General features: G+C 40.3%; 7 protein-coding genes across 7 annotated transcripts; all 7 read right to left on the reverse strand.

Annotated features, from left to right (window-relative positions):
- Positions 1–606: 606 nt before the first annotated feature.
- LOC311505800 (psychosine receptor-like) lies at positions 607–1,955 on the reverse strand (the record flags this gene model as incomplete). Its single annotated transcript, XM_084569566.1, has 1 exon — positions 607–1,955. The coding sequence occupies one exon, from the start codon at positions 1,953–1,955 to the stop codon at positions 780–782; it is 1,176 nt and encodes a 391-aa protein (XP_084425692.1). The 3' UTR covers positions 607–779.
- A 1,658-nt stretch (positions 1,956–3,613) lies between these two features.
- On the reverse strand, positions 3,614–6,269 carry LOC311505802 (B2 bradykinin receptor-like; the record flags this gene model as incomplete). The annotated part of the gene is made up of 3 exons (XM_084569568.1): positions 6,178–6,269; positions 4,603–4,671; positions 3,614–4,483 (listed from the first exon to the last, which is right to left on the reverse strand). The coding sequence occupies exons 2-3, from the start codon at positions 4,612–4,614 to the stop codon at positions 3,614–3,616; spliced, it is 882 nt and encodes a 293-aa protein (XP_084425694.1). The 5' UTR covers positions 4,615–4,671; positions 6,178–6,269.
- Positions 6,270–8,074: 1,805 nt separating this feature from the next.
- On the reverse strand, positions 8,075–10,049 carry LOC311505801 (B2 bradykinin receptor-like). Its single transcript, XM_084569567.1, has one exon. It carries the CDS (start codon positions 9,027–9,029, stop codon positions 8,079–8,081), a length of 951 nt encoding a protein of 316 aa, XP_084425693.1. The 5' UTR covers positions 9,030–10,049; the 3' UTR covers positions 8,075–8,078.
- Positions 10,050–11,770: 1,721 nt separating this feature from the next.
- Positions 11,771–12,646, reverse strand: LOC311505365 (B2 bradykinin receptor-like; the record flags this gene model as incomplete). The annotated part of the gene is made up of 1 exon (XM_084568883.1): positions 11,771–12,646. A coding segment is annotated over one exon (858 nt), but the record flags the coding sequence as incomplete, so codon positions are not given.
- Positions 12,647–14,945: 2,299 nt separating this feature from the next.
- On the reverse strand, positions 14,946–16,241 carry bdkrb1 (bradykinin receptor B1; the record flags this gene model as incomplete). The annotated part of the gene is made up of 1 exon (XM_084568880.1): positions 14,946–16,241. The coding sequence occupies one exon, from the start codon at positions 16,239–16,241 to the stop codon at positions 15,132–15,134; it is 1,110 nt and encodes a 369-aa protein (XP_084425006.1). The 3' UTR covers positions 14,946–15,131.
- A 254-nt stretch (positions 16,242–16,495) lies between these two features.
- Positions 16,496–19,501, reverse strand: LOC311505364 (B2 bradykinin receptor-like). Its single transcript, XM_084568882.1, has one exon. The coding sequence runs from the start codon at positions 19,498–19,500 to the stop codon at positions 18,472–18,474; it is 1,029 nt and encodes a 342-aa protein (XP_084425008.1). The 5' UTR covers position 19,501; the 3' UTR covers positions 16,496–18,471.
- A 3,471-nt stretch (positions 19,502–22,972) lies between these two features.
- LOC311505363 (B2 bradykinin receptor-like) lies at positions 22,973–26,054 on the reverse strand. Its single transcript, XM_084568881.1, has 2 exons — positions 25,614–26,054; positions 22,973–24,001 (listed from the first exon to the last, which is right to left on the reverse strand). Exons 1-2 carry the CDS (start codon positions 25,631–25,633, stop codon positions 22,975–22,977), a joined length of 1,047 nt encoding a protein of 348 aa, XP_084425007.1. The 5' UTR covers positions 25,634–26,054; the 3' UTR covers positions 22,973–22,974.
- Positions 26,055–27,187: the final 1,133 nt, after the last annotated feature.

A 27,187-nucleotide genomic window follows, 5' to 3' on the forward strand; every position in this document is an offset into this window, starting at 1 on the left:
TTAGGCAAAAAAAAAACAGACCATCTACTTACTCTTTATCCGGCTGTATTTCCGCTTTTATGCTGTTTCCACAGAAGTCATTATTATCAAGTGAAGACGTTCGAGCAGATCCAGAGGCGATTCATTCAGTCCCCTCGTCCTCTTTTGTTAAATTAGTCTTAGCACTTGCAACAGGAAGGGTCATCTGCTGCCTCCTTGTTGTCCCTGACTACCGTATGTCATTCACTGGGACCATAACAGGACAAAGTGCCGGTGTCACAGGCAGTTTTAATTTGTGTGATCAGCGTACTGTGTCTTTATGTTTGGTGTGTCAATAAAGACATGAACTCAAGTAAAGGTGATGGCGATTACTGTCTGATAAAGGAATACATCGGATAATTGTTCTCATAGCACTGACGCTGTGGTGTTTTTTTTTTTTTATGGCAGCGCCTACGTGCCCTTAAAGCACATATATTATTTTCAAGTCTGTTTTAAAAAGCCCGTTTAAATCACACTATCCGGGAAAGCACAAAGACAGACGATTTAACTAAAAGCACTCTATTAAGATTTGAACATGCAGCTATCTTTTAATGCAATATACACAAGAAACTCTTCAACCTAACCTTACACAATTAAAAATAAACCATTTGTGATTCGGCCAGCCAATACACATGATAGAAATAACGCAGTTAAAATGTCAACATGTAAAGACACACTTAATTTCCACATTTACATCTCCTAAATTGCCAAGGTAATAACTGATTATATGTTAAAAACAAGCCAAAGAAGTAGTCCATCTGTTAGCAAACTGTCTGAATTACCTTAGACCTTTTTGAGCATCTCATCCTCAAGAGTTCCCTCGCTTTCTCTGTAGCTTTCCTAATTTCTGTCTTAGCGCTCTCGCTGATTAAACAGTATATAATAGGATCCAGTGTGCTGTTTAGGGTCGTGGTGGCAACTGTGACCAGGTATGGATCGCTGAGCTTTGTGGCCCAGTTGGTGGTGGAGTCCTGGGGCTCCAATATGGCCCTGAGCAACATGACAATCTGGTAGGGCCCAAAGGAAACAATGTAAGTCAGAAGAAGGAACAACAGAAGCAGTCCCACTTTCCTGCGCTCCTCCCTCTGGATGGAGGTGCTCTGTCGAAGAGACCTCATGATCTGCTGAAAGCAAAAAGTCATGATGGAGACAGGGACCAGGAAACCCAGGGTGGCCCGCGTAATGGCGATGTCAGCTTGTTTTTGTGCCATGGGTACTCCCTGCTCACACAAGCATGTTGGATCTTGCAGTGCCCCCGTGTGGTTGAGTAAGAGAACGTGGACGGCAATCTCCAAAGTCCAGACAGCAATACTCACAGCTACTGCCGTCCTCATCTCTCGGATCCAGTGAAAGTAGAGGGGGTAGACGAGTGCTAGATAGCGATCAATGGAGATGCAGCAAAGGAGACCCGCGCCAACGTAGAAGCTGTTGTGCATGATCACATTTATTGAGGCACAGAGATATAGATGTTTGGGTTTCTGCAAGGCTTGTTTAATCCACACAGGCAGGGAGACTGTGTAGAGCAGGTCAGAAATTGACAAGTTGACAAGGTAGACTGCCATGTTGTTCCCGTTCTTCATCAGCATCCAGGCTACGTACAGAGACAGGCAGTTGGCTGGAAAGCCCACGATAAAAAATAAAGAATATGCGCATGGATACATGTACAATTCCACCACCGAGGTAGCATTATGGCTGGGGAGCGTACTGTTCATTCTGACTCGATGATGTCCAAACCTCGAATGAGAACGCCGATGGAAAGCTCTCTGCTGTCGTGAAAAGAGATAAGCTCCGCAATGCAAATACGTGACCTGGATGGTCCTAGGTAAAATAGTGTCACTGTGGAGTTTGTTTGCACAGTGTTGACATTCAAGAGAGGAAACAAGAGATATGAGTATATGAGTACACATGTCTAAGATACATTTCCTCTCAACTGTCATTTAAGTAACTGTTTAAGGCTAAGGCTAAGAGCACAGGGCTTGTATTAAAGTACATTTCACTGTTACATTTACACTTTATATATATGTTTATAAAAAAGCACAAATAGAGCCTTCCAGTAACAGCACATTTTTGCATATTTTACATTTTCCGCCATCGGTGTCAGCGGTCAGTGTGGTGCCATAATGGATTCTGTTCAGCATTTTGTGAGGTCAAGAGGTGAACTGTTCTCCCCAGACAAACCAGGAAGTGGCATCCTGCTGATGACTTTAGTGATACAGTTGTTGTTTAGATTTCAATAAAGTCTGTTAATGCTACACTGTGGGAGGGAAGTGGCTTGGTGTGATAATATTTACCAAATGTCGCCATATAAGGACTTGAGGTTGAACTGAGGTCCTGTGTAAAAGCAGCTCCCACACACGACGTCTGATAAAAAAAAAACAAAAAAAAAACACTGCAAACAAGTTAAACATGACACGGTTTTAATAGGAATGCCTCTTGTATCAAATGGCACAATATAATATCTTAGATAAAGGCATATTTCAGTGAATACAGTTACAGTTGTGACAGTGATCTAGCTTTTAGCCCAGTGGACCAAAAACCATCTTTCTAACATAGAAGTAGTGACTATAGCGTAACCAGACTACAAAAAATCTTTGTTTAAAGTTGAGCTTTTTCCTTTACGCTGCCCAACGTGTTACAATACGTTTATTAAGCAATGTTTCCACAACAGATACACAGTAGTTATTTTAGCAACAAGGAAATCATGTGTTCACGCAGTAAGGTGATGACGGCATGAATATGCGTGTCGCTATTTTGAATAGTAAATAAACTGTACAAAACAACACAAATACGTGCATGCAAATGTCTACCAGGGAACCATTCTGTTCTGTTGGCAGGTTCATAATGTACGATACGCATGAGTTACAGTGTCAGGAGCATATGGGGAGATTCTGGCAAAGGTGGCAAGGTTTGTTTTTTAGGTGTTTGCCGCTAACAGCATTTAACAATAAACCGCCACAGTATGTCACAATACAGAGATTTAAATACACATCGACAGACAGACAGACAGACGCAGATACACAAAGTCAGTCTCTTTTGCACATTGCGTTCCATTATCTGAGCTTGTGTCCATTACCCCTGCCATACAAAACACATTTGGCATTTCATGTGTTTAATGGTCTTTAATTATGTAGCAGTGCCATGAAAGCAATGGAAGAAACAACTGTTTGAGTGCAAGTGGTGCAACGGCACATAATCGGTAATGCGAGTCTCACATCCCGTAAAGTTGCAACCGAAGCCCAACAATATGTCATCGGAGAGAACCACATCCAATCATTTGCTTTAAAAGGGGCCACGCCCTTAATTTCTATGGGTCGGGCTGGTGTCAGGAGACAAAAGGAAAAAGACCTTTAACATGTTTCTTTTTCAGTCCTTGGAATCGACATCTTCTCTTCCGTTGCTTGTACATCAGTGTCTCCAGAGTTTTTAAGACTGGGAATGCCATTGTCTTGAATTCACCCTTCTGAGCAACAGGCGATTGGGGTGCTAAATACAATACACGTTATGGATATAACTCTTAAATACTTTTCTTATATGTTGCCTGTGTAATTAAAGAAATTCAGTATAGAAATTCTCAAATACATCTCAGTTCTAGGGATCAGCTTGAGACCTTCTCAGTTCTGACACTTTTTGTCAGGTAAGTGCGCGTGGAGGTGAGGCTGAAGGTCCCGGTTCTCCTATGCCTCCACTGCCTGAAGAGTTCCCTAACTTTCTTGCGGAAGTTTTTCCCCACAATGACGTAGAGAATGGGGTTGAGAACACTGTTGAAGAAGGCCAAGTACATAAAGACTGGTGCCCAGATGTACATGAAGGTGTAAATGTTGCACGTGTACTTCAGAACATTAAAACTTCTAAATAAATTTATTATCTTAATCACGTGGAATGGTATCCAGCAAAGCAGGAAAGCCAGGAGGACTGCCAGAACCAGAAAGGTGGCCTTCTCCTCCGTTTTCTGAATGTTTAATCCATCCCTAAACCTGTTTCTCAGAGTCTGAATTATTTTGTAAGTGCAGAGGGAAATAATAAACATAGGAATAATGAAGATTAACATAATTTGCATTATGTCTAAGCCCAGGCCTATACTATTATTTGGATAATAAGCTCCGCATACAGTAGAATTATTTTCTCTCTTTTGAACATCCCTGTAGATGAGTGCGGGAACATTCAGGAGAAAGGAAAAAACCCACACCAGTAGACATCCCACTTTGGCATAAACTGGCCTACGCAGTCTTTCATGGGACAGCGGGAACACCAGCGCCAGATAACGGTCCGTGCAAACCAGAACGAGGGAGTAGATGCTGCAGTAGGCATTCATGGGGATGAAAACATTGACCATTTTGCATAGGCTTTTACCAAAGGACCAGTTATATTCATTGTTGACATATTCAGCCCAGAAAGGCAAACAGGTCATCAGAAGAAGGTCAGCAGCAGCCAGGTTACTCAAGTAGATCTCGGCCACAGTGCAGGCCTTCTTGTGGAGGAAGAAAACCAACAACACAAACACATTGAGGATAATTCCAAGCACACAGATGGTCAGGATATACCCATAGGTCACAGGGTAGAGCGATTTGCTTGGCTGAAACTCACATGAAGAGCCATTCGTTTCGGTGTGGTTTCCAGCCATAGTTGCGTGGTAGTCAGGGCTGTTGCAGAGAACTAGAAGAAGACAAATCAAAAATAATTTGACTGTCATCAGCCCAGGGATTGCCAAGGTATGATCACATGAATGTGCAATGCAGTGCAATACAAATACCTGGCAATTATGTTTTTTCAGCATTTAACATTGTCATTTTACATTAAACAACAACTGGCAGATTGAATTTACAAATACGAATAGCGTAATAAATTGAATGCATGAATGTGAGTCTGCGTTTGGGTCACATTACGTCGCATAAGGGAGTCTGTGCCTCACCATTTTTGACGTCTTGCGTGTTTTGATGCGACCGTAAAACTCCACTAGAACAATTTTTAACATAAATATAATCTGTAAATTTAGTTTCTTCTTCACTTTTCCACACGTTCATTTACTGCGGTTGACAAAGTTGCAAGCGGCTCATTAAAGAATGTCAAATACTGGCTTTTATGTAATTAAAGTAAAGAATCCCGAAAGGCCACAGCATGATTAATGCAAATTAATAAAGTGAAGATTTCTATGTGATTTAGTCTCTGCTTGAACAAGCAGTAGGAAAAAATACAGAAGGTGGAGTTTACACAACCCCTTCGGTAAAAACGTTATAATCAGATGTGATTATCAGAAGCAAGTGTTGGCTTGTTGACAATGACTGATAAAAGATAACATTCAGTAGGATGCACACCCAGCATGAGGAGTTGTTTATCTTGATTTGCACGCCCTTTCTTGTATTAATAATGCCCCGTGGTATTTGTCAAGTTCTTATTTGTGCGTGTCGCTTGATTGCACATAATCATGAGACTAATGCAATAAAGGCATTTCTGAATGCATTGCTTTCTGCTTAAATTAATGCATTGAATACATTCTAATGCATTTCCATTGCTTAATACATACTTGTCTATACATGACACACACCGTATATCGAAATGCAAACAAATATCTATTCCCACTATTCTCTATTCTTACCTTAAGTGGCAATGGTTTGTGCCTTCCATAAACCTACTGGCTGTTTATCAGTAGCAACCTAGCAGCTTTTTTTTCCCCTCTTGAATGTTGTTCAACTAGTCACGTACAACTTTTTCAGACAATATACATATGTTTTAAAATGTTTTACATACTAGCGCTTTCAGCAACAGTTTTGTATGGTAAGCATAAGTTTCTTACTGCACGTTTAAGCTCTGGGGGTATATATGCTTATTAGCATATTTTATTGAACATGTTTAAACAAATGCAGTTAGTTTAAATGCTGGCATGTTCAAACAGTCTAACAAAATAAAACTGTATTTCAAAACCTGCTCATTTGGTTTGACATCTGAAGATGTCTCTATACTTTTTTTTTTTTTTGTCTGAGATAGCTTTGTGGTCACGAGGCTTTACTGTTTTATAATACATCTGCAAACACCATTCACATCCAGTGCACGCAATGTTGTTCACGGTGAACAAAGGTGAACACTGTTAAGTTCAGTGGCTAATATCGGAGAATAAAACATATAAAATATATTGTATACTTAAAGTAATAATAAAGTGCATACCTTGTTGGCAATTCTTCTTGATTCAAAAAGAGAACGGACAAACTCCCAGCTCCTTTCCTCCGGCACCTTGTGCTGCAGCCTGCTGCGCGAGTGTGACTTGCTTAAAGGAGAAAAAAAGCTGCTATTAAAGTGATGTCAGGCAATGTCTTGGAAAGTATCAGATTACTCATTCTGTTGCCCTCCCCTTTATTCTGTCCCTCCTCTGCTCTTCCCTTTTGTAGAAGTATTGTGGATCTGTTACAGTTTACATAATTGATGTTATGTCTGTGAGTTCACCCATGTCATGATATATCAAAAGAGAACTCTACAAGTCCAGTTGCCTTTTTAAAACCTTTTTTTTTTTTTTTTTTTTTTTTAACTAATTCATGGTATTTTCCCAGAGATGGTTTAAAACACTTGTCGGGCTATGAGAAAGTCGATAAAAAAAATGAAAGTCTGTCAGAAAACATCACACGGCAATTAACTGACAATTCCCTAGAAATATACAGGAAATTCATAATGTGTCCGCTGGGATCAACAATGAGATATGTGTCTTTGAATAAACCAACCGAGTGATGTGAGATTCTTTCATAGCTCTTTCTGCCCATATTAGTGGGTGTGAACTTTCCTTGCTTGTGTTTCATATGCTTCTAATCAACAAAGTCTGTTAAATTCACGACTAGCTCTAAAGACTTCGGCAAAAGAGACACTTCAAATTTGGAGCAAGTTTTCGTACATTTTATTTAGACAGTCAGACAGTTACAACCTGTAACAACACTGCAAATTAAGAATACATCCAAAGAAAACAACTTAAAAAAACAAACTGCATAACTGTGCACAAGCTTTCATAACTGGCCACGTGACTGGCCTCGTCGAGCATAATGTGAGACGGTGTTCCCGGTCCACGATGGTCAGTACCTATCAAAATGAGTCCAAGGAAGGTGGAAGTGGTCAAAAGCAGTGAACCGACGACACAATCATCGACAGCCGAGCCTCAGTGATGGAAGGTGGGAGGTGGGCGAAGGCTGGCCTGGGTGGTCCGATCCGACAAACGAGGTAGCGCAGCTGTGATTGCTGGGTTAAAAGCATTTAGGAGTGTCCCAAGATTCATAGTTTAACTAAACTAAAATAATGAGTTCAGTTTAACAAGGTAGCCAGAGCCCCAACTAACATATGAATATTAATTGCAGACTTCTGCTCGTTTTACTGAATGAAATAAAACGAAAGAAAGATGAGGTAAGTAGAAATAGTTTTTTAAATATATCAGTGGCAATTATGCAGAAAAACAAGGCTGCATGCTACACACAGGCTCTTGTTGGTGTTAAAACATTTGCCTTGCTCTATTTTCACATTACACTTCACACTAAGATGATTCAGAAAGAGCATGCAGTACAGAGGTGACTGTTACCAAGGTGCGGTTGAAGAGCAGCCACATAAACAGCGCAACGTAGTTAAGCTACTAAAGGCTTTACTGGCTGTGGTCACACAAACATTGATCCCTATTCATTATTTTACCCCAACAATGTACCAGCACTTAGCAGGTGCTTTCCTCAGAAGTTCGTGAGGAGACTGAATATTTGACTTACAACCCCCGGGCGGCCAAAACAGTTTGCACGCATTTATTGCTGCAGAACACGCTGTTATGGAAAAGCCCAGGGAACTTGAATGTTAGATTGAAACAAAGATACAGAGGAACAACAACATGCCAGTTTTACGCTGATGTGGTTATACAGTTATTCGCTTTGATCAAACATTTGGGAAAGTCGGAGGAGGAGAGGAGGCAGCAATGGAGGGGAAGCCCTCCAGTATCAGGATGAAATAATCAGATTAACATGCCAATGAATAGATTTCACTTCTTTTTTTTTTTTTTTTTTTTGGCTTTAACATTAAATGCAACACATAAGCCGTTGCACAAGACATCCTCATTTTTGACACCGGCACTCGCTGATTTCCTTAACTTTTTTGCAGAAGTTTTTCCCCACAAAGAAATAGAGAATGGGGTTGAGAACACTGATGGTGAGCTTTAGGTAAAAGAAGATCGGTGCCCAGACGTAAATGGAGATGTACGTGTTACACGTGTACTTCAGAACATTAAACCTTTGTAATAAATCTAATATCTTTATCACATGGAGTGGTATCCAGCAAACCAGGAAAACCTGGAGGGCTGCCATAACCAGAACAATGGCCTTCTTATCCCTTTTCTGAACGTTTACGCCTTCCATAGAACTATTTCTCAGACCCAGAAATGATTTATGAGTGTAGAAGGAAATAATGAAGATAGGAATAATGAAGTTTAACATAATTTGCATTATGTCTAAACCCAGGTGTATACTATCATTTCGATAATAAACTCCGCATTCGGTAGAATTATTTTCTCTCTTTTTAACATCCCTGTAGATAAGTACGGGAACATTAAGGAGAAAGGAAAAAACCCACACTAGTAGACATCCCACTTTGGCATAAACTGGCCTACGCAGTCTTTGATGAGACAGCGGGAACACCAGCGCCAAACAACGGTCTATGCTAACCAGAACGAGGGAGTAGATGCTGTAGTAGGCACTCATGTTGACGAAAACATTGACCATTTTGCATAGGACTCTACCAAAGGACCAGTCATATTCATTGATGACATATTTAGCCCAGAAAGGTAAAGCGGACAGTAAAGGGAGTTCAGCAGCAGCCAGGTTACTCAAGTAGATCTCAGCCACAGTGCAGGCCTTCTTGTGAAGGAAGAGAACCAACAACACAAATGCATTGAGGATAATTCCAAGCACACAGATGGTCAGGATATACCCATAGGTCACAGGGTAGAGGTAAATGCTTGGCTGATACACACATGAAGAGCCATTCGTTTCGGTTTGGTTTCCATCCATAGTTGCGTGGAGAACTAGAAGAAGACAAACCAAAAATAATTTGACTGATAATTGACCAGGGATTGCCAAGGTATTATCACATGAATGTGCAATACAATGCAATACAAATACTTGGCAGTTATGTTGAATTTTTATTTTTTTTTATTTTTTTTTAGCATTTAACATGCAGATTCAATTTACAAATACAATAAATTGAATGCATGATTGTGAGTCTGCGTTTGGGTCACATTACATCACATAAGCTCACAGTGCCATAATTGGTTATGGTGAGGCTCTGCAGTTATGCTTTGGCCAGTTGGTCTTTTTCTTTTTTTTTTTTTTGTGTGTTTGTGCAAGTTGGCACAAGAGCCAGCCTGTCAGGACGCTGAGTCCACAACTTCCTTATCCAGGAAAAGGAAGTTGCTTTTGTACCTGGGTGAATTTTCGGCATATTTAACAACCAGTCTGTGTCTCTCTGATGTCTACAAGGCATCACCATCATTGACCTCTTGTGTGATTTGATGAGACCATAAAACTCAACTAGAAAATTTCCACATAACCATAATATGTAAATCTAGTTTCTTCATTTTTCTTTTACTGCGGTTGACAAAGCGTCTGCAAACACCACTGACATGCAGTACACGAAACGTTGTTCATGGTGAACAAGGTGAACACTGTTAAGTTCAGTGGCTAATATTAGAGAATAAAACACATAAAATATAATGTATACTTATAGTAATAAAGTGCTAAAAGAGTTCATACCTTGTTGGCAATTCTTCTTGATCGAAAAAAACAAGGAAAAAGCTCCTTTCCTCGAGTCTCTCGTGCTGCAGACTTCTGTGGAAATGTGATTTGCCTAAAGGAGAAAACTATTTATGTGCTGATAAGAATGATGTCAAGTAAACTATCAGATTACTCATTCTGTTGCCCACCCCTTCATTCTGTCCCTTCTTTGCTCCTCCATTTGGTAGTAGGGCTGTCAAACGATTAAAAATTTTAATCTAATTAATCACAAGGATTCTTGAATTAATTTCGATTAATCACAATCCTAAATATGACAAATATGAAAGTACACAGAAAATTCACATTTTCTGTGTACTGTTCTCAGAACAGAAAGATAAATGACAAGAAGCGGATATTACATTTGTTTTTTATTAATAACAAATCCAAAAAAATTATTTAATTCTAAACAATTTTGGCAAGTTAGCCATTGCTCTTTTTTTTAAAAATTTTTTTAGCAAATACGGGATAGGTGAATGGAACATTTTCCTTTTTGAACAACTCCACTTTCACACAATTACATGTGGCCCTTTTACCTTTTATTTATTCATCTCTTAGCCAGTTGCTAAGACAAACTTAACTGGTTAACATTTTCAGTTCCCAGGTAACTGTTGTTACTCACGGAGGTCCAGTGGTCTCCTGTCAAAGCAGCATATTTCACTGAAGCCAGATCCTCTTCCTTCGTTTTCTTTTTAGCGTCATATAGTTTGTTGATTTTAGTCATCACTATGCCTCTTGACGGTGGCTTGTAGAATGCGTCTAAAGTTGCCACTTTGAAAACTTCTGCGAGGCCCGTGTCCTCGACAATATTAATCGGTCTACAGTCCTTGGCTATCCATCTGGCAATTGTGTCCGTCAGCTTCTCAGACGTAGACTTACTTAATGCCCTGCGTTCGGTGAGGGTGGTCTGGCATGCCAGGCGTAACACCTGAAGTTGAAGCCCCAACAAATGAATGCTTGGCGTTAAGATGATACTTAAGGCTCGAGGTGCTTCGGTGAAACAAAAAGTCCTTCCTGCAGTGTGAGCAAACCACAACATATTTGTTTACTGTTCCATCTTTGTTTTTTTATACTTGAACTGTCCATCCAGAGGGCCAAAGGGTTATTCGGACTCACTCGTGTCAGCCATGCTGTTTACGCAACAAGGAATGAACGCGGTGGGGGTTGAACTGTGGGTAAAACAGGGCGGGAATGCAGGAATGCGGGAATGCGTTAAAAAAAATTATCGCCGTTAATTCCAGAAATTAATCATCTCGCTAACGCGTTAATTTTGACAGCCCTGTTTGGTAGTATTGTGCATCTGTTCCAGTTTACATAATTCATTCACTCAGGAGAAAGGGATGATGACATTTTCAGCCCAGAAAGGCAAACAGGACATCAGAAGAAGGTCAGCAGCAGCCAGGTTACTCAAGTAGATCTCAGCCACAGTGCAAGCCTTTTTCTGGAGCCATGAAAACCAACAACACAAACACATTAAAGACAATTCCAAGCACACAGATGGTCAGGATATACCCATAGGTCACTGTGTAGAGTAAATCGCTTGGCTGATACAGACATGATCCCATTGATCCCTACTCATTATTTTACCCCAGTAATGTGCCAGCACTTAGCAGGTGCTTTCCTCAGAAGTTGGTGAGGAGATTGAATATTTGGCTTAAATCACCGGGCAGCCAAAACAGTTTGCACGCATTTATTGCTGCAGAACACGCTGTTATGGAAAAGCCCAAGGGACTTGAATGTTTTATTGATACAAAGATACAGAGGAACAACAACATGCCAGTTTTACGTTGATGTGGTTATACAGTTATTCGCTTTGATCAAACATTTGGGAAAGTCGGAGGAGGAGAGGAAGCAGCAATGGAGGGGCAGTCCTCCAGTATTAGGATCAAATAATCACATTAACATGCCAATGAATAGATTTCACTTTTTTTTTTTTTTTTTTTTAACAAGAGCTGGCTTTAACATTAAATGCAACACATTAGGCGTGGCACAAGACATCCTCATTTTTGACAGTTGCACTCACAGATTTCTTTAACTTTATTGCGGAAGTTTTTCCCCACAAAGAAATAGAGAATGGGATTGAGAACGCTGATGGTGAACTTTAGGTACATGAAGATCGGTGCCCAGACGTAAATGAAGATGAAAGTGTTACACGTGTACTTCAGAACTTTAAACCTTAATAATACATTTATTATCTTAATCATGTGGAGTGGTATCCAGCAAACCAGGAAAACCAGGAGGGCTGCTATAATCAGAAAGGTGGCCTTCTTATCCCTTTTCTGAACGTTTACGCCTTCCATAGAACTATTTCTCAGACCCAGAAATGTTTTATGAGTGTAGAAGGAAATAATGAAGATAGGAATAATGAAGAGGAACATAATATGCATTATGTCTAAGCCCAAAACCATGTGTATACTATTATTTGAATAATAAACTCCGCATACGGTAGAATTATTTTCTCTCTTTTTAACATCCCTGTAGATAAGTACGGGAACATTCAGGAGAAAGGAAAAAACCCACACTAGTAGACATCCCACTTTGGCATAAACTGGCCTACGCAGTCTTTGATGAGACAGCGGGAACACCAGCGCCAAATAACGGTCTATGCTAACCAGAACGAGGGAGTAGATGCTGCAGTAGACACTCATGTTGACGAAAACATTGACCATTTTGCATAGGCCTCTACCAAAGGACCAGTCATATTCATTGATGACATATTTAGCCCAGAAAGGTAAAGCGGACAGTAAAAGGAGTTCAGCAGCAGCCAGGTTACTCAAGTAGATCTCAGCCACAGTGCAGGCCTTCTTGTGGAGGCAGAAAACCAACAACACAAACACACTGAAGACAATTCCAAGCACACAGATTCAATTCAATTCAATTCAATTCAATTTTATTTATATAGCGTCAATAACAATACAAATCGTCTCAAGACGCTTTAGAAAACCCGGCCTGAAACCCCCAGAGCAAGCCTGAAGGCGACAGTGCCAAGGAAAAACTCCCTTTTAACAGGAAGAAACCTTGAGCAGAACCCAGCTCATATGGAGGGACCCATCTGCCTAAGGCCAGCCGGGTAGAGACGGAAGAAAGAGAGAAGAGAACAGCAAGATAAACATACATCACTGTCATAGATACACATATCTGACTAAAGCGTACATGTGGAATCTTATGATACAAACTGATGATGTTACATGACAGTTTGAAAATGTAAGAGGAATCATAGGCAGGTTGGAGAATTGTTCATTCAGGTAGGAGTGGAAAACTGCAGGATTCCATGAAGACTGGGCAGGCTGATGAGACCACGACAACAGATGTAGTATAGAGCTCCACAGGAAACACACAATTCCAGGCCAGAGATACGCACAGGAAGATGGCGGAGGAGGGGAGGGGAGGGGAGGGGAGGGACACACAGAAGTAAACATTCTGTACAGTAATAGCACAGAATTGCATGACTAGTAGTAGATAGGAAATTAGAGGGCAAGAGCTCTGTGCCAGAGAAAAGAAAGTGGAGGATGCGAGAGAGAAGAGAGAAGAAAGAAGGAGGACATGTGATGAGATGGTCAGGATATACCCATAAGTCACAGTGTAGAGTAAATCGCTTGGCTGATACAGACATGAAAAGACATTCGTTTTGGTTTGGTTTCCATCTATAGCCGTGTGCTTGCAAGGGAGGACAAATAGAGGAAGACGAACCAAACAAAATTTGTTCTAAAAACTATGTAATGCTCATTTTTAAAATGATATTAAAATGTTGTTATAATGATAACAGTCATTAGTTACATGGCAACATACCACAGTTGTTTCTTCAGTTGCTTCCTAGAGCGGTTTGATTAAAGAAAGAAAAGGCATGAATGTGTCTCATCGGGCCAGGACGCCAGGGATTTCTGAGACAGAAAAGTCTCTTCAGTGCGTTGAGTGACGCATATAACTAACTTTACTCTATAACTAACCACCCACACACACTCTCAGAGGGACATGATTAGCTGGCAGACATTAAGCACGGGCCGCTTCCTCCCTTGCACACACCCATCCCCACACAACACACAGATTGTTAGGCTGATTATCGCCGATGATTATTAATTAATGTCTCAGGGATGGTTTTAAAACACTTGAATCCCAATATGTGAAAGGGTGCTCTAAGCTTCACTAGCTGTGGTCATCGAACATTGACCTCCATTCATTAATTTTCAGAAATGAACCTGCATCGTGGACACAATGCAACAGATAGAAAGAGGTCTCTGATTTGTGGCTTGTTATGGTAACAGAAAGAAAGGCGCAGCAACCCCATCCGGACTATTTCCTCTGAGTTTGAAGCTAAACTCATGCACCAAAATTCAGAAGGAAACTCCGGGGGCACTGTTCAGATAAAATTAATCTGTGCATTAATCTGTGCTGATACACGTCCACTAAAAGTTTAACAAAAGCATTTTGCCATAATCTTGAGTGAAAAACAATGAGTAACTCACAGCCAAGACAAATAAAGCACACAGCTCAGACTTTTTCTCTGCAAAGTGCACTTGACTCCTCTTCAAGAATCAAAGGCGTAGAGAGCTAGGGAAATGGGATAATCACTGCAACGCACTGGCAAAAATGAGATTAAACCAGGTCCAAACAAAGCCTGGATGGAATCAACTGTAATTGTTCATGTTATTCGATTTAGATAATAGAGCCCTGGAAATGGCACAACGGCAGTTATACTTGAATACCACAGGTCAAATGTCAAACCATGAATACTAATATAATAATCTAGCTTCTAACTACATCAGATGTTACTGATAATTAACCTAATAGCATAAGGGAAGAATATATCATAGAAAAACCTCAGACTCATGAGTTTCCATTCAGGATTAAAATGTGTAACTGAGTTGATTAATCAAATGATTCCAGCACAAACAAAAATGCACAAAAATATCTTATTTAATGTCAGTAATTTGTATGCAAAGTACATCCTTACCGGTATAGACAGGACAATCTCAAGGGTTTTCTTTGGTATTTTTATCCGTGAAACATAACAGCTCAGAGACTCATTAAATGAGGTGAAAGACTCACTTTAGATACATTTTTTTTTTTGTGTGTGTGCCCGCAGTGCATGATGCCAGTGCCATTATGGAGACAGTAAACTCAAAATCTGCTTCCATTTCTCCAACAGCTTCCATCCATTATCTTTATTGGCGTCCATTATTTTCTCTAAGCACAATGTGTAATATGCTCTAATAGTGCCACTCAACTATATGACAGCATTATAATTGAGTTAAGTCTTATGAAATAACTTGAGAGAGCCGTAACCCCATATCGTATCACTTTATCCAGAAGCAGCAAAGGAAGTAGGGGACAGGATGTTATCAGTCACAGTTTATATTTTGCACTAGCAATGAACACAGTCTTAATTTGCTCGGTTCTGTTGATGTAAGTGGAGACAACTGACCGCTGATATGTGGTCATGTCTGATCCTCTGCGTTGATGTCTAGTCCTTCTGTAGATGGCACTAACTTTCCTCTTAAAGTACTGCCCGGAGAAGACGTAGAGCAAAGGGTTAACTGCGCTGTTGAGAAAGGCCAGATACACTGAAACCTGTTCTCCTATGTCGAGAGTGTGGAACCACTGTTTCTCATCCAGCACCTGGATATCGCATAGTATGTCGAGGAAGGTGAATACCTGGAAAGGACCCCAACACAATAAAAATAACAGCGTTATGGCATACACCAGTGCCGTGGCCTTTGTGTTACTGGCGTCGTGAAAACCTACACTCTCCTTTCTCTGAGATAAAACCCTGATTATATTTCCACTGCTGAAAACAATGACCAGGACAGGGAGAACAAAGCCCACCATGTTCATCAGAATCTGATGGGCCAGTTTCCAAGAGCTGTTGTGATCGTAGTCCAGTATACAGGACAATGTCTTGAACTCCTCCATGAATTTCACCTTTCTGTGAACAATGGTTGGCATGCTAAGCAAGAGCCCGAGTATCCACAGGATGAAGCAGGACACTTTTGCGTAAACTGTCCGTCTCAGCCACCTGGCCTTCATGGTCTTCACTAATGCAAAGTAGCGGTCAATGCTAATCATGACCAACGTGTACATGCTGGTGTAGAAATTGACAATGATGACGGAGTTGACAATTTTGCACAAGGCTTCTCCGTATGGCCAGTTGTAGTCGTTGAGGATGTTCATCGCCCAGAAAGGGAGGCCACAAAGGAGGATGAAGTCGGCCAGAGCCAGGTTGCTCAGATAGATCTCCGCTACGGTCAGCCGATCCTTGTGGACCATAAACACCACAAGGACAAAGCTGTTAAAGAGAAGGCCTAAGAGGGATAAGGTGAAGATGTACGGGGGAATGATGGTGTGGATGAGCTCCCAGTCTGCGCCGACGTAAGGCTCTAGCGTGCTGAATGGCAGGGACGTGGTGCTGTTTTCCAACCACATTGTCGACACGGTTATAAGCTCCACCGACTCCATGAGCTAGGAAACAAAACAATTATATGTAACTTTCCAGCAAAAAGCTGAAGTTACTGGGTTTAAATATGTGATTCTGTGTCATTTCAGAAAGTGCTTTATAGTCTGATATTTAAACTGAATATGTAAAATGAAGTAAGATAAATTTGAACTCATAACTAAGCATGTAAATTTAAATAAAACAAGTTTTAAAATGCCACATAGATTATAGAAATTTGGTTAATTTGATGGTATCTTTGTTGAGTTAATCACCTATAATACTAGAGAGGACAACAGACAGCCACACATTAATAAGATGACTAAATTGTTAAAAAAGACTTTAAATATTCCATAATATAATCCCTGTGTGTCACAGTAAGACCTTCTTTCTCCTACATTGTTTACCAGTAGGACTTTTAACTTTTTTTCCCGCAATTCAGCATTTTGTAAAGACAAAAGGTGTGTATAACCTGTTAAAGTTTAACACAAAAAGAAAAAGAGACTGAGCGCGAGAAGTTCTTACCGTCCGTCTTGTGAAAATCTTCCTCCTTTTGTCCAAATGCGAACGATAAAAGACACATCTGGAATAGACGCGTAGCTGTATGCGCCGAGTGTCTGGTGGAAGTGTGCAGTGAGGACGAGGGGTGATCTGCTATGAGCATTTTTTTGTATATATAGTTGCATTCTTCCACACCCTTGGCCGAGGAGTCCAGTGTATCAACTTGTTTATGAAAGCGTCAAGATCTGGCCAATGAAGGTTGTGAGAGCGTTGCACTGTAGGCCGCGACTGTTAAGAAAACATTACGAAAATAATGATTTATTGTGTTTTAGTACAGTTTTAGTGGATCTTGTGAAGTAAAAAGGATTACAGACGTCATGCTGTTACACAACGTTATCATGTAACCATAACAGCATTCCCCAAAATGGAACGAAAGAAAACTCACTGCATATAAATGTGATCATCAGAAATAACAAGTTAACAGGATTATTGCCCGCTTACGGAGTCTATAATACCTTTCTCGGTGCTCGATGTTGAGAGTAACCAATTCTTTGTTTTTCATTTTATCAAAATTTCACGGTTTATCAGCGGTTAATGATTTTGAAATGACTTATCCTTATCTCATTTCTCATCCATCTCGTATCCCTTCTAAACTTCGCCCTAACTAGAGATAATGAAATGGCAGTAAAAATAACAACCGAATGATACAATGTTAAATCCATAAATATATTTTTTAATCCGTTCGTTTGGGTTTGAAGGTGTTATTTAGAATGAATAGGAGTTTGAGGAGTCACTATACCATTTATGGTCAAAATAACAACATCGCTCTCGCATCATCCAGTTTTATTGAGACGGTCTGAGAGGAAAGCTGGCTCATTATGAGCCAACATAAACAAACCTTATCAGAACAGAGACGCCACGTCTTTCTGATAGTCAGATGCTATTTTATTGACGATACTAACACCCTAACATGGTTGAATCATCTTTACAGAACCGTTTTTTTAAAACACGTGTACTTTGTGGTTCACTTTTGGTTTCATTTTTAGTATACTAACAGTGCAGAATGTAAAACAAGTTGCAACCTGTCCTTCTTTACGCAAAAGATTTTGGAATAAAAGAAAGCATGGAAATTCAAGATCGACAGGTAATACCGAATAATAGCTAGTGTTCAATCAATCAGCTGTACAGTCAAGGGTAGCTCTGTTCAAAACTGAAAAGCAAGAGCTGCATAGTTTCTCACAGACTACAACCAAAGTTCAAGGTTGTGGAAATGTTGCTTTCTCGCCAAGGGGGAAATCAAAATGTCTTGTCACTCTAGTAACTCAGACAGGAAACATCTCTCTAATTATATATAGATGTAACTGCAAACATGCCTCTGTCCAACAGTAACAAATTCCTCTCACTGTGACCCGTCACATCCCCAATTAGCATGTCATATCTTGTTTGTTAATTTTCGAAAAGAGAAGTATGTAAATAACACGACATTGTGAGTGCAATGCAACTGCAACATGTCGATAAGTGAGAATTAAAAAAACAAATAAATTAGACAGTTGATGGTGTAAGTTTCACATTTACCATAACGACACATAAGCAGAGTTCAAATAACCACAAAAAACAAAACAAAACATTGAACAGTTTCTTAAACTGGCAAAAGTTGAAAAGATCAGGACTAAATTACATGAAACTAAATTCTTTCATACCTATTTTTATTTATTTTTTTTGGTAAACACAATTACTCTTTATCTGCAGCCAGATCTACATTTTAGAAGTCTCGGTTTGTTTCGATGAGTTGTTATTAGCATTGGAATGGCCGGGCTTCTTCCATTTTTGTTTCCTCCGGCACATTAAGAGTCCCAATACTTCCCTTGCCCTTTGCTTGAAGTGTTTTCCAACAATCACATACAGGAAAGGATTCAATGAGCTGTTGCTGTATCCAAGATAAGTAGCTAACTGGTTGCCAATGTCCAAAACATACGCCCATGTACATCCAGTGATGACTTCATAGTGATCCAAGGTGTCCAGGAAAATTAGAATCTGGTAGGGTAGCCAGCAGAAAATGAACACAGCTAGAACAACAAGGACGAGGTGTGCTGCCTTCTTCTCCACGCTCCCTCTGCAGCCTTTTCTCATCTTCTGGCTCCTTCGAATGACTTTGGTGATGTGGTAACTACAAAATGATACAACAGGGACAGGGACGAGGAAGCCGACTACGCTCACAGTCAGGTTGTAGCGCAGTCTCCAGCCTTCGTGGGGGTACGCTACGTAGCATGCGTCGATGCCCAGGTGAGGGAAGAACTCCACGGAGCGGAAGAGGACAGCAGGGAAACTCAGCAAGACACCTGCAATCCAGATACAGAAGCAAATCCCACGTGCCCACAGGGCCTGTCTCTGTCTGCCTTGGGAGAGCGGTCTGGTGAGGGCCAGGTATCTGTCCACGCTGACCACTGTGAGAAACAACACACTGCAATAATAATTCATCCCAATGATTATGTTGATAAGCTGGCACATGACTTCCCCGAATCTCCAGTGGAACTTGTTGATGATGGTCGCTACCCAGAATGGCAGGCAGGAAACCATGAGGAGGTCGGCGGCTGCCAGGTTGCTCAGGTAAATGTCGGCAACAGAGCTGTGGCGCTTCTGGAGACAGAACACGCAAAGCACGAAGGAGTTGCCGATAATCCCCAAAAGGCAGATGATGGACATGTAAGCAGGCTGCATGGTGTACACCCAATCCCATGCATCTGTGTGGTTGCAGACGAGCTCAGCTCTTGTGGTACTCTCCATAATAACTCACCCGTCGAGTTCAGGGTCGCTGTGAAAGCTGCAGCGACTGTGTCGGGGCGACAAGGGGTAGAGAAATGTGGGAGGGTTCAAAACTAGTCACATTCTGCTGAAACCTTTCAACTGTGTCAACACAGGTTCACACATACGTCTCTTCATTTATCTTCTGTGTGAAGAGGTAATGATTTAATGGAGTCCGGATAATGGTGGTTTATCAAAGCACAAACATGCCTTCGTCAAGGAGGGGAGTCTTAGCAACAGATACTGCGGAGAGCAGAGGTGGAGAGAGTACACACCTTCACTACTTGAGTAAAAGTACAGATACTCCTTGTCAAATATTACTCCAATACAAGTAAAAGTAGCTTAGTCAAAATATTACTTAAGTAAAGTACTAAAGTATTTGCTTAAAAAAATACTTAAGTAAAAGTATTTAAAAAGTATCTCAGGAAATACAGGAAAAGAAAGTAGCTTCATTGTCATTATACAATCCACTCTACAATCCACAGGCTCACTCTTTATCTTGCAGACAGCTTCTCTCTCTCTCTCTCTCTCGCTCTCTCTCTCTCACACACACTACAAGCTCATACAATTACGTTTAAAATGTTCATCAGCAATTTAACAAACATTAACCTAGCTAACGTCAGTAGCTACTTTACATACCGCGACGTGCTTTTTCAGGTTGGAAGACGAGTTCTTGTAGGCCGTGATATAATTTGTTCGCGGTAAGGACAACAAACATTTAAACTGAAACGAATCACTTTTTGTGGCAAAAATCTCAAACATGGGTTTGCGATAAGGCCACGGGTGCTCGGTGGGAGTTTCTCCAGGTGTTTCTTCAGTTTCTTCCTGCATTGTATGGATTGTATGGCATGACGTAGCGAATCAGCGAATCAGCAGAAACAGTTTATTTTCTCAGAATTAAAAATAATAATAATAATAATAAAAAAAAAATAATAATCAGCTGACATAAGCTCAAAAGTAGCCAGTAACGAGAGCATCAACAGAAATGTAGTGGAGTAAAAAGTATAATATTTGTCCTTCAAATGTAGTGGAGTGAAAGTAAAAGTATCCCCCAAAAATAATACTCAAGTAAAGTATAGATACTCAAAAACTGTACTTAAGTACAGTACTCAAGTAAATTTACTTCGTTACTGTCCACCACTGGCGGAGGGCATGTCTGTTTTTAAAAACACAAGGCCACACATTCTTGCACGGAAATCGGAACATATAATATGTTTAAACAATATTACAATTTATATACTTCACTGAAATTTAAATTAACTTTACTTAAGTGTAAGAAAGCATATTTTTCTGTTCTTCAGGGGAGGCTAAGCCATATTTGAACTTAACTCTTAATTTCCATAGTGTGCTATTGACAGGACTACATTTATTATCCTGTGGCCATCAAACTTTGACAGAAGATGTTTTTACTCACTTTTCCAGCTGTTTGCTAATTGAAGCTATCTGGAAAAACATTTGTCATCCTCTTCCGGGAGTAAGAGTAATTCCCTACCATCAACACGCATACATAGATAACCGTATGACTACTGCCTACAGTTTCTCAGTCTTCTGTCATCGCTCTGGTACAAGGGAAATCCACACCAATCATAACAGTCGTAAGTTCAGAAGCTTTTCTTGGACTTCCAAGAAATTATTTTCTTTTTCCTGACCACCAGTTATGTGGTGAATTAATACAACTCAAGTTACATTCCTACTGTCTGACTTAAAAAATAAAATAAAAGTGAAAATAAATAGTAATAGATGGCAGTAGTGGAAAAACATTTGCTAGTTCCACTCTGTGCAGGGAATTATTTGTAGCAGCAGGGGCGTACATGCCCTCCTGGCGCGGTGTCAGAGAGACATCCAGGAAAAGGAAAGTGACCACAATCAAAACAACACAATGTGTTCCACAGCTCTTTAGGGAAGGAGAACCTACACCCATCAAATCCCAGATCAAGGAGCGTATTAAGTTCACCAGTGCTAATGTATCATTGTCTGGTGGGTTACTTTGTGTGTGTGTGTGGTGTGTGCACGCGTGCGGGTTTGTAGAGAAGACAACAACAATGTTGAGCTAATGGTTTTGTGCAGACCGTGACGTGCTTTTTTCCAAGCACATAATGATGGCTGCGTTTTAATCTGTTAATGAAAAGAAGAATAGGAGAGTGTGTTTGCTCCAGTTAATGGATATAAAAATCCCTTTAATTGAATAAGCTATTTTTAATTGATTTTCTAAGCAATGGTCCAGGCTGTTATCGCAGAGCATCCCCTCTCATCTCAGGGTACGGCTCTCTCTCTATTTCACCACAGGTGTCTTCACTCAGCAGGTTTGATTTCTTGGTGTACACTACAGTTTTGACAACAAAGGTGCACAATTCAGAAACAAACACTTACTATATAGTGTTGCCAATTCAGCTTTATAATGTAAACATATCAGTAAGCTTGAAGCATGAACTTGGAAATAATATATACTCAAACTAGAGAGTAAAATGCAAAGTAGTATTTCCCTGAAAGTCAGACAAAAATACATTCGAATAGGGACAAAATTTTGGTAACTTTGTCTGTCTGTTTGTTTTTATGGCCCACAACAATTTTCAACCCTAGCAGTTGTGGTAAAGCCTGATTTTCCTGTTTGGCAGGACATGCCTTCATTTATAGGACACCAAAGGGTGTACCCTCGCCCACAGCCCACACTGAGTCAACATTGAGCCATTAAAAGGCGGCGCGGGGAGAAATGTATAATAAGACAAGTGATGTCTACACAGCCACAGCAGCATGTTTGTGTGTCACCACTGGAAAATCTTCGACAGGGTCCAGGTTTAACCAGACAGTGAGTCAGAAACTCCAGAAAAATTAAATAAAAAATTTAGCAAGCTGTTGTTCTCTTTTGTCCTCGATTTAACATTTAAACGCATCATAAAGGCCACGGGTACATTTATTTGAAGCTTATGTTTTGAGCAAAACAAATACTATTTACATGCTCATAGATACGAGGAACATAAGGCGACGTATGACGGTAATATTTACATAAATGTTCTACAGTCACCAGGCAGATTTGCGTCACATTATATTGTGTGCGTGCCCTCAATGGAAATTAAGAGCAAGGCGTCTGGCCCCCTAATTGCTCCCAGGCCCCTGCACACGGCTGCTTGTGTGTACAAATGGATGGGCTCAAGGCAGAGAACATATAGTGTTAATGTTGTCAATGTTTGCATCTAGGGTCCAGATGTGTTTTATATCATACAGTTATCAAAGTATAAAAAAAATAAGTTTTGAGTCTATGCTTAATTATATACAGGATAATTGTTTTGTACCGCAGACACTAAATAATATTACACACACAACATAAGACACAATCTTCCGCCAAAGTTGTGTCTCCTAGCACATATAATCTACTATCATTTTCACTATCAACTAAATTATTAACACTGGGGGAAGATTTTTGTAATGAGGGTCCACCTCAGTCAGCGTTTTCTGTATTTATGCCAAAGTCTTCAGTGTAGAGGACAGATTTACGGACTCAGTGCTTTTCAGTCTGTTACTCCAGTGCTGGAAGACTTCCCGAACTTTTTTGCGGAAGTTCTTTCCTACAATAACGTACAGGATGGGGTTGAGAACGCTATTGAAAAAGGCTAAGTAGGTGAATATCTGGTTGCAGATGTCAATGGCGCCCGATAGGTGACAGCCTCCGAGGAGTTCGGCTCGCAGGAGCACGTCCAGTATGGTGACCATGTGGAACGGCACCCAGCAGATGAGGAAGGCCAGAAGGACCGCCAGCACTAGAGTGGTGGCCTTTCGCTCTGTCTTCTCTGCGTTGAACCTCTCTATTGCCTGGACTTTCAAGGCCCGAATGATCTTGTAAGTGCAGAATGTGATAATTGAAATGGGAATCATGAAGCTAAAAATGATCAACATCCCGTCACAGAGCAGCTCTATGGTGTGGTTTGGGTAGGCCAGAAAGCAAACCATACCATACTCAGGGAAATGTCTCACTTCCCTAAAGATGAGAGCAGGGACACTCAGGAGCAAGCCGAAACCCCATGTCAGCAGACTGCCTAGTTTGGCATACTTCGGTCTGCGCATTCTTCCGTGTGACATTGTATGCACCAATGCTATGTAGCGATCTATGCTAACCAGAACAAGGAAGTAGATGCTGCAGTAGACATTGATCTTAATGCCCACATTGACGACTTTGCACATGAACTGACCAAAAGGCCAGTTGAAATCATTGGAAATGTTGACAGCCCAGAAGGGCAAACAGGACACCAGGACAAGGTCGGCAGCAGCCAGGTTACTCAAGTAGATCTCAGCCACAGTGCAGGCCTTCTTGTGGAGGCAGAAAACCAACAGGACGAATACATTCAACAAGATTCCCAGCACCGTGATGAACAGAATATACACCGGCTGCTGGTCATTGAGCCAGTGCCAGGCGTCTAAATCTGGACAATCAGTGACGTTGGTGTCGTTTTGGTCTCCATATGGCGGTGTGGTGGGGTAGTCTGGGATGCTGTGAAGAGAGAGGGAATATTACACAAACACAGACACACATTTAACATTAAAACATGGTAATACTTTGTAAAATACATTTATTGTATGCGTCTTTCTTTGCAGAGATTGGAAGTTTCTTATCTGTAGTAAATACAGTAAATACAGCCTGTCTGTTTCTCATTCCTTCCAGAATTCATACCAAGCCACTGGCTGGTTGCTCCAGTGACTCATTTAGTCTACAAAAATGAGAGTGATTTCAGTTTTCTCGTCTTACGTCTTGCAAGTATTTTTTCACAAAATGTTAGAATTTGGGAAAAGAAAAGTTGCTTAAGTTTGTAATTAATGTGGAAACGTTTAATGACTACAACATACCAACTGTCTTTGCTGCACCGTAACCCAAAAAAAAAAAAAAAGAGAAACCATTTGACCACACCTGTGGTCTGGCAAGCGTGTGATTCATGTGTCTTGTATGTCTTGTATTTCTTGAGATTACATGGTTCAGCTATGTAATTTGCTCTTGAGATTTCTTTGGGAATGCTGCCCGCCCACGTGGGATATCTTCATCATAGGATCTTGCCCTGACTTGACCTCTATCTTTGAAGAGGTGACCTCTGTAGTGAACCAAAATAACACAAGCCTCCATAAAAACACGATCTGTGTGATTTCACGTTTTAAAACCAACAGCAGCGATTTCTCGAGGTAAAAAACAAAAAACATAAAATCATAGCACTTTGTTTAAATTTTCCCATTTATACTATTCATCTAACTGTGATTTGAAATGCTTATTGCTTCCTTGCAGCCATAGATTGCATCTTACACCCACACTTCCCCGTAAATCTTGTATCTTTTTCTGACTTGCGCAGCACAGCGATTGCCCTATATCACTAACAAGCAACAGGCTCTGGTCTGTTTACCAGAAATCCCTTTAGGGTGTTTTTGTGCAATATGACATATCATCCAACTCATGCGGGAATCTGTTTCGCGTTATCATAACACGAAGATCAACCGCTTTGTCACGTGGCACCCGAGTCTTGTCATCACATGTGTGAATTTTGCAAGTCAGGAGGGATTTTAAAATCAGATAAAAAAAGGGAAGAATTTCTATTTGTTGCTATAAAGGGAAAGGTGCTGCACTATGACTGCTGGCATATTAAATGCAGAAGCTACTCTGAAACATTTGCAGAACAATAACCAACATACTTTAGTATACCTTCTTATTCTTCTGCAAACACAGAGCTTTCAAATGATGCACCAAAATGGAAATAAAAATAACAATAATATTAATAAGGAGGAAAAAGGAGAAAACAGATGCCTACTTTTCATTCACGTGTTTCACAACACTAAGAGAGTTAGAGAAGATCATAAGAGACATGCATCTACTTGTAGGGAGAAATCAGGCTTTTCTTTCCAAGACTTTCATTGTATTGCACTGAAGTGTTTGCACTCTGTCATCAAACACGCTGGTTCACAAGAACTTTCTTCCTGTGTGCCAGCACATTCTTTGACAATCCTTTTAGCTAGAGGCAAAAGGCAGATTCTGAGGCAAACCAGTACTGCAAAGAATATAAGTCATATTTCATCACAGGTAACACATGTTATTTTAAAAAAAACATAAAGCCATTTATACATACTTTGTAGACTGAAGAGTCATCTCTCCTGAATATGTCCAAATGTGCAATGTCCAGATATCTGGCCACCCAGTCACCAGCAAACTCCCCTCTCTCTACTCTGCCTGTTGCTGACTCCCTCTCTTAAAGCAAACTGTAATTCAAGTGATGTCATCCATAGAGGCAAGGCAAGTTTATTTGTCTGGCCCAGAAAGTCATTCTTCAGTCTTCATGGTCTCCTCCAGTCTTTCATGTTTGTGTACAGCATGTTTTTGTATTTGTAATCAGTTAATGTTTTATGAATGGATAAAGAATTTGAGGACTGCAAATGTGTCCAGACAGACACAATCATTCCAGCTCATTCTGAAGGAATGAGTTCAACGGTAATTAGTAGTGAAATGTGATGTATTTCTGGCCCTTGTTAAAACATATTTTGCTTTCAGTATGCAGCCACACAAGTTGGTTATACGTTATAAATCATATTAATCCGATATTTCAAATACATTTTTCATTACATATACATCTGACTAACATCACTTATAGCTACTTAAGCATTTTTCTGTTCATGAGTTTCAAATTGCTGCACTTTTTAATTCTTTTCAGCGTCTATAAAGCATTTTTGCACCTTCAACGTTTTGTTGAAATCTAAAATAAACATTTGTTTGACTGATTTATAGGTGAAGTTATTTTCTTAGCTTTAAAGTAGTGTATATACAGTATACAGTGTAGAATATGATGAAAGCGACTCCACTTGATCAATGCGCTCCTGTGGCGGATTAGACACAAATCAATATGTCTACTGCACCAAATTACTCAGACCTGGGTCTGACGTACAAGATTTTTAATGGCTTCAGAAGTGCATTATGACAGGGACGCTCTTGTTTGTCAAAAGCTTTGGCAGATATGTGAAATTTGAAACCATTGTGTACATTCTATCTAATAGTGTGTTCAGGTTGTGTGTCATAAAGCATGTGGCTACAAGTCATTTTTCCAATAAAGAAGCGGAGTGTCAGCCAATCATATGCATGCTTTTTGAAATAGGTTAGTCACAGTTCAGCAGTAACAGTGTATGCGGGGAAACTTGGTCTTTTACTGGCAACATAGCAGAACATCTTTTCAAATACGGTAGAAAACAAACTTCTGTTGAAGAAGCCAATATTATTATGCTGAAATTTAATTTGCATAGTCTCTTTCTGCTGGTAACACTGTGACAAGGACAATGGAGGATAAACTGACTGTGGCTATTTGACAAATAACTAATAATAAATGTGAAGTCCTGTAAGATTCACTCACGGTCACGCATAGTTTTGCAGGTTTACACGTTGCATAGAATCCCGTCTCGCTCTGTGACCGCTGTCCTACCTGGATCACATTAAATACATTAAACGCCAATACGTTAAGAACTGGATCGAGTCTGGCATGGAAGAATATGAGTCTGGTAGCATGCCAATGGGATTTCGTTATGTGTGAGTGTGTTTTAACTGGTACAGTTAAAAAAATAAAAAAAATAAAAAAAATAAACTCTGGGTGCTATACAATAGTCCTACACCCAATCAACGATTTTTTTGTTAACAAATTAAACTCCATGGCGCTCAGAT

Source organism: Chelon labrosus (assembly GCF_963514085.1).
Source record: "Chelon labrosus genome assembly, chromosome: 20".
Classification (NCBI taxonomy): Eukaryota; Metazoa; Chordata; class Actinopteri; order Mugiliformes; family Mugilidae; genus Chelon; species Chelon labrosus.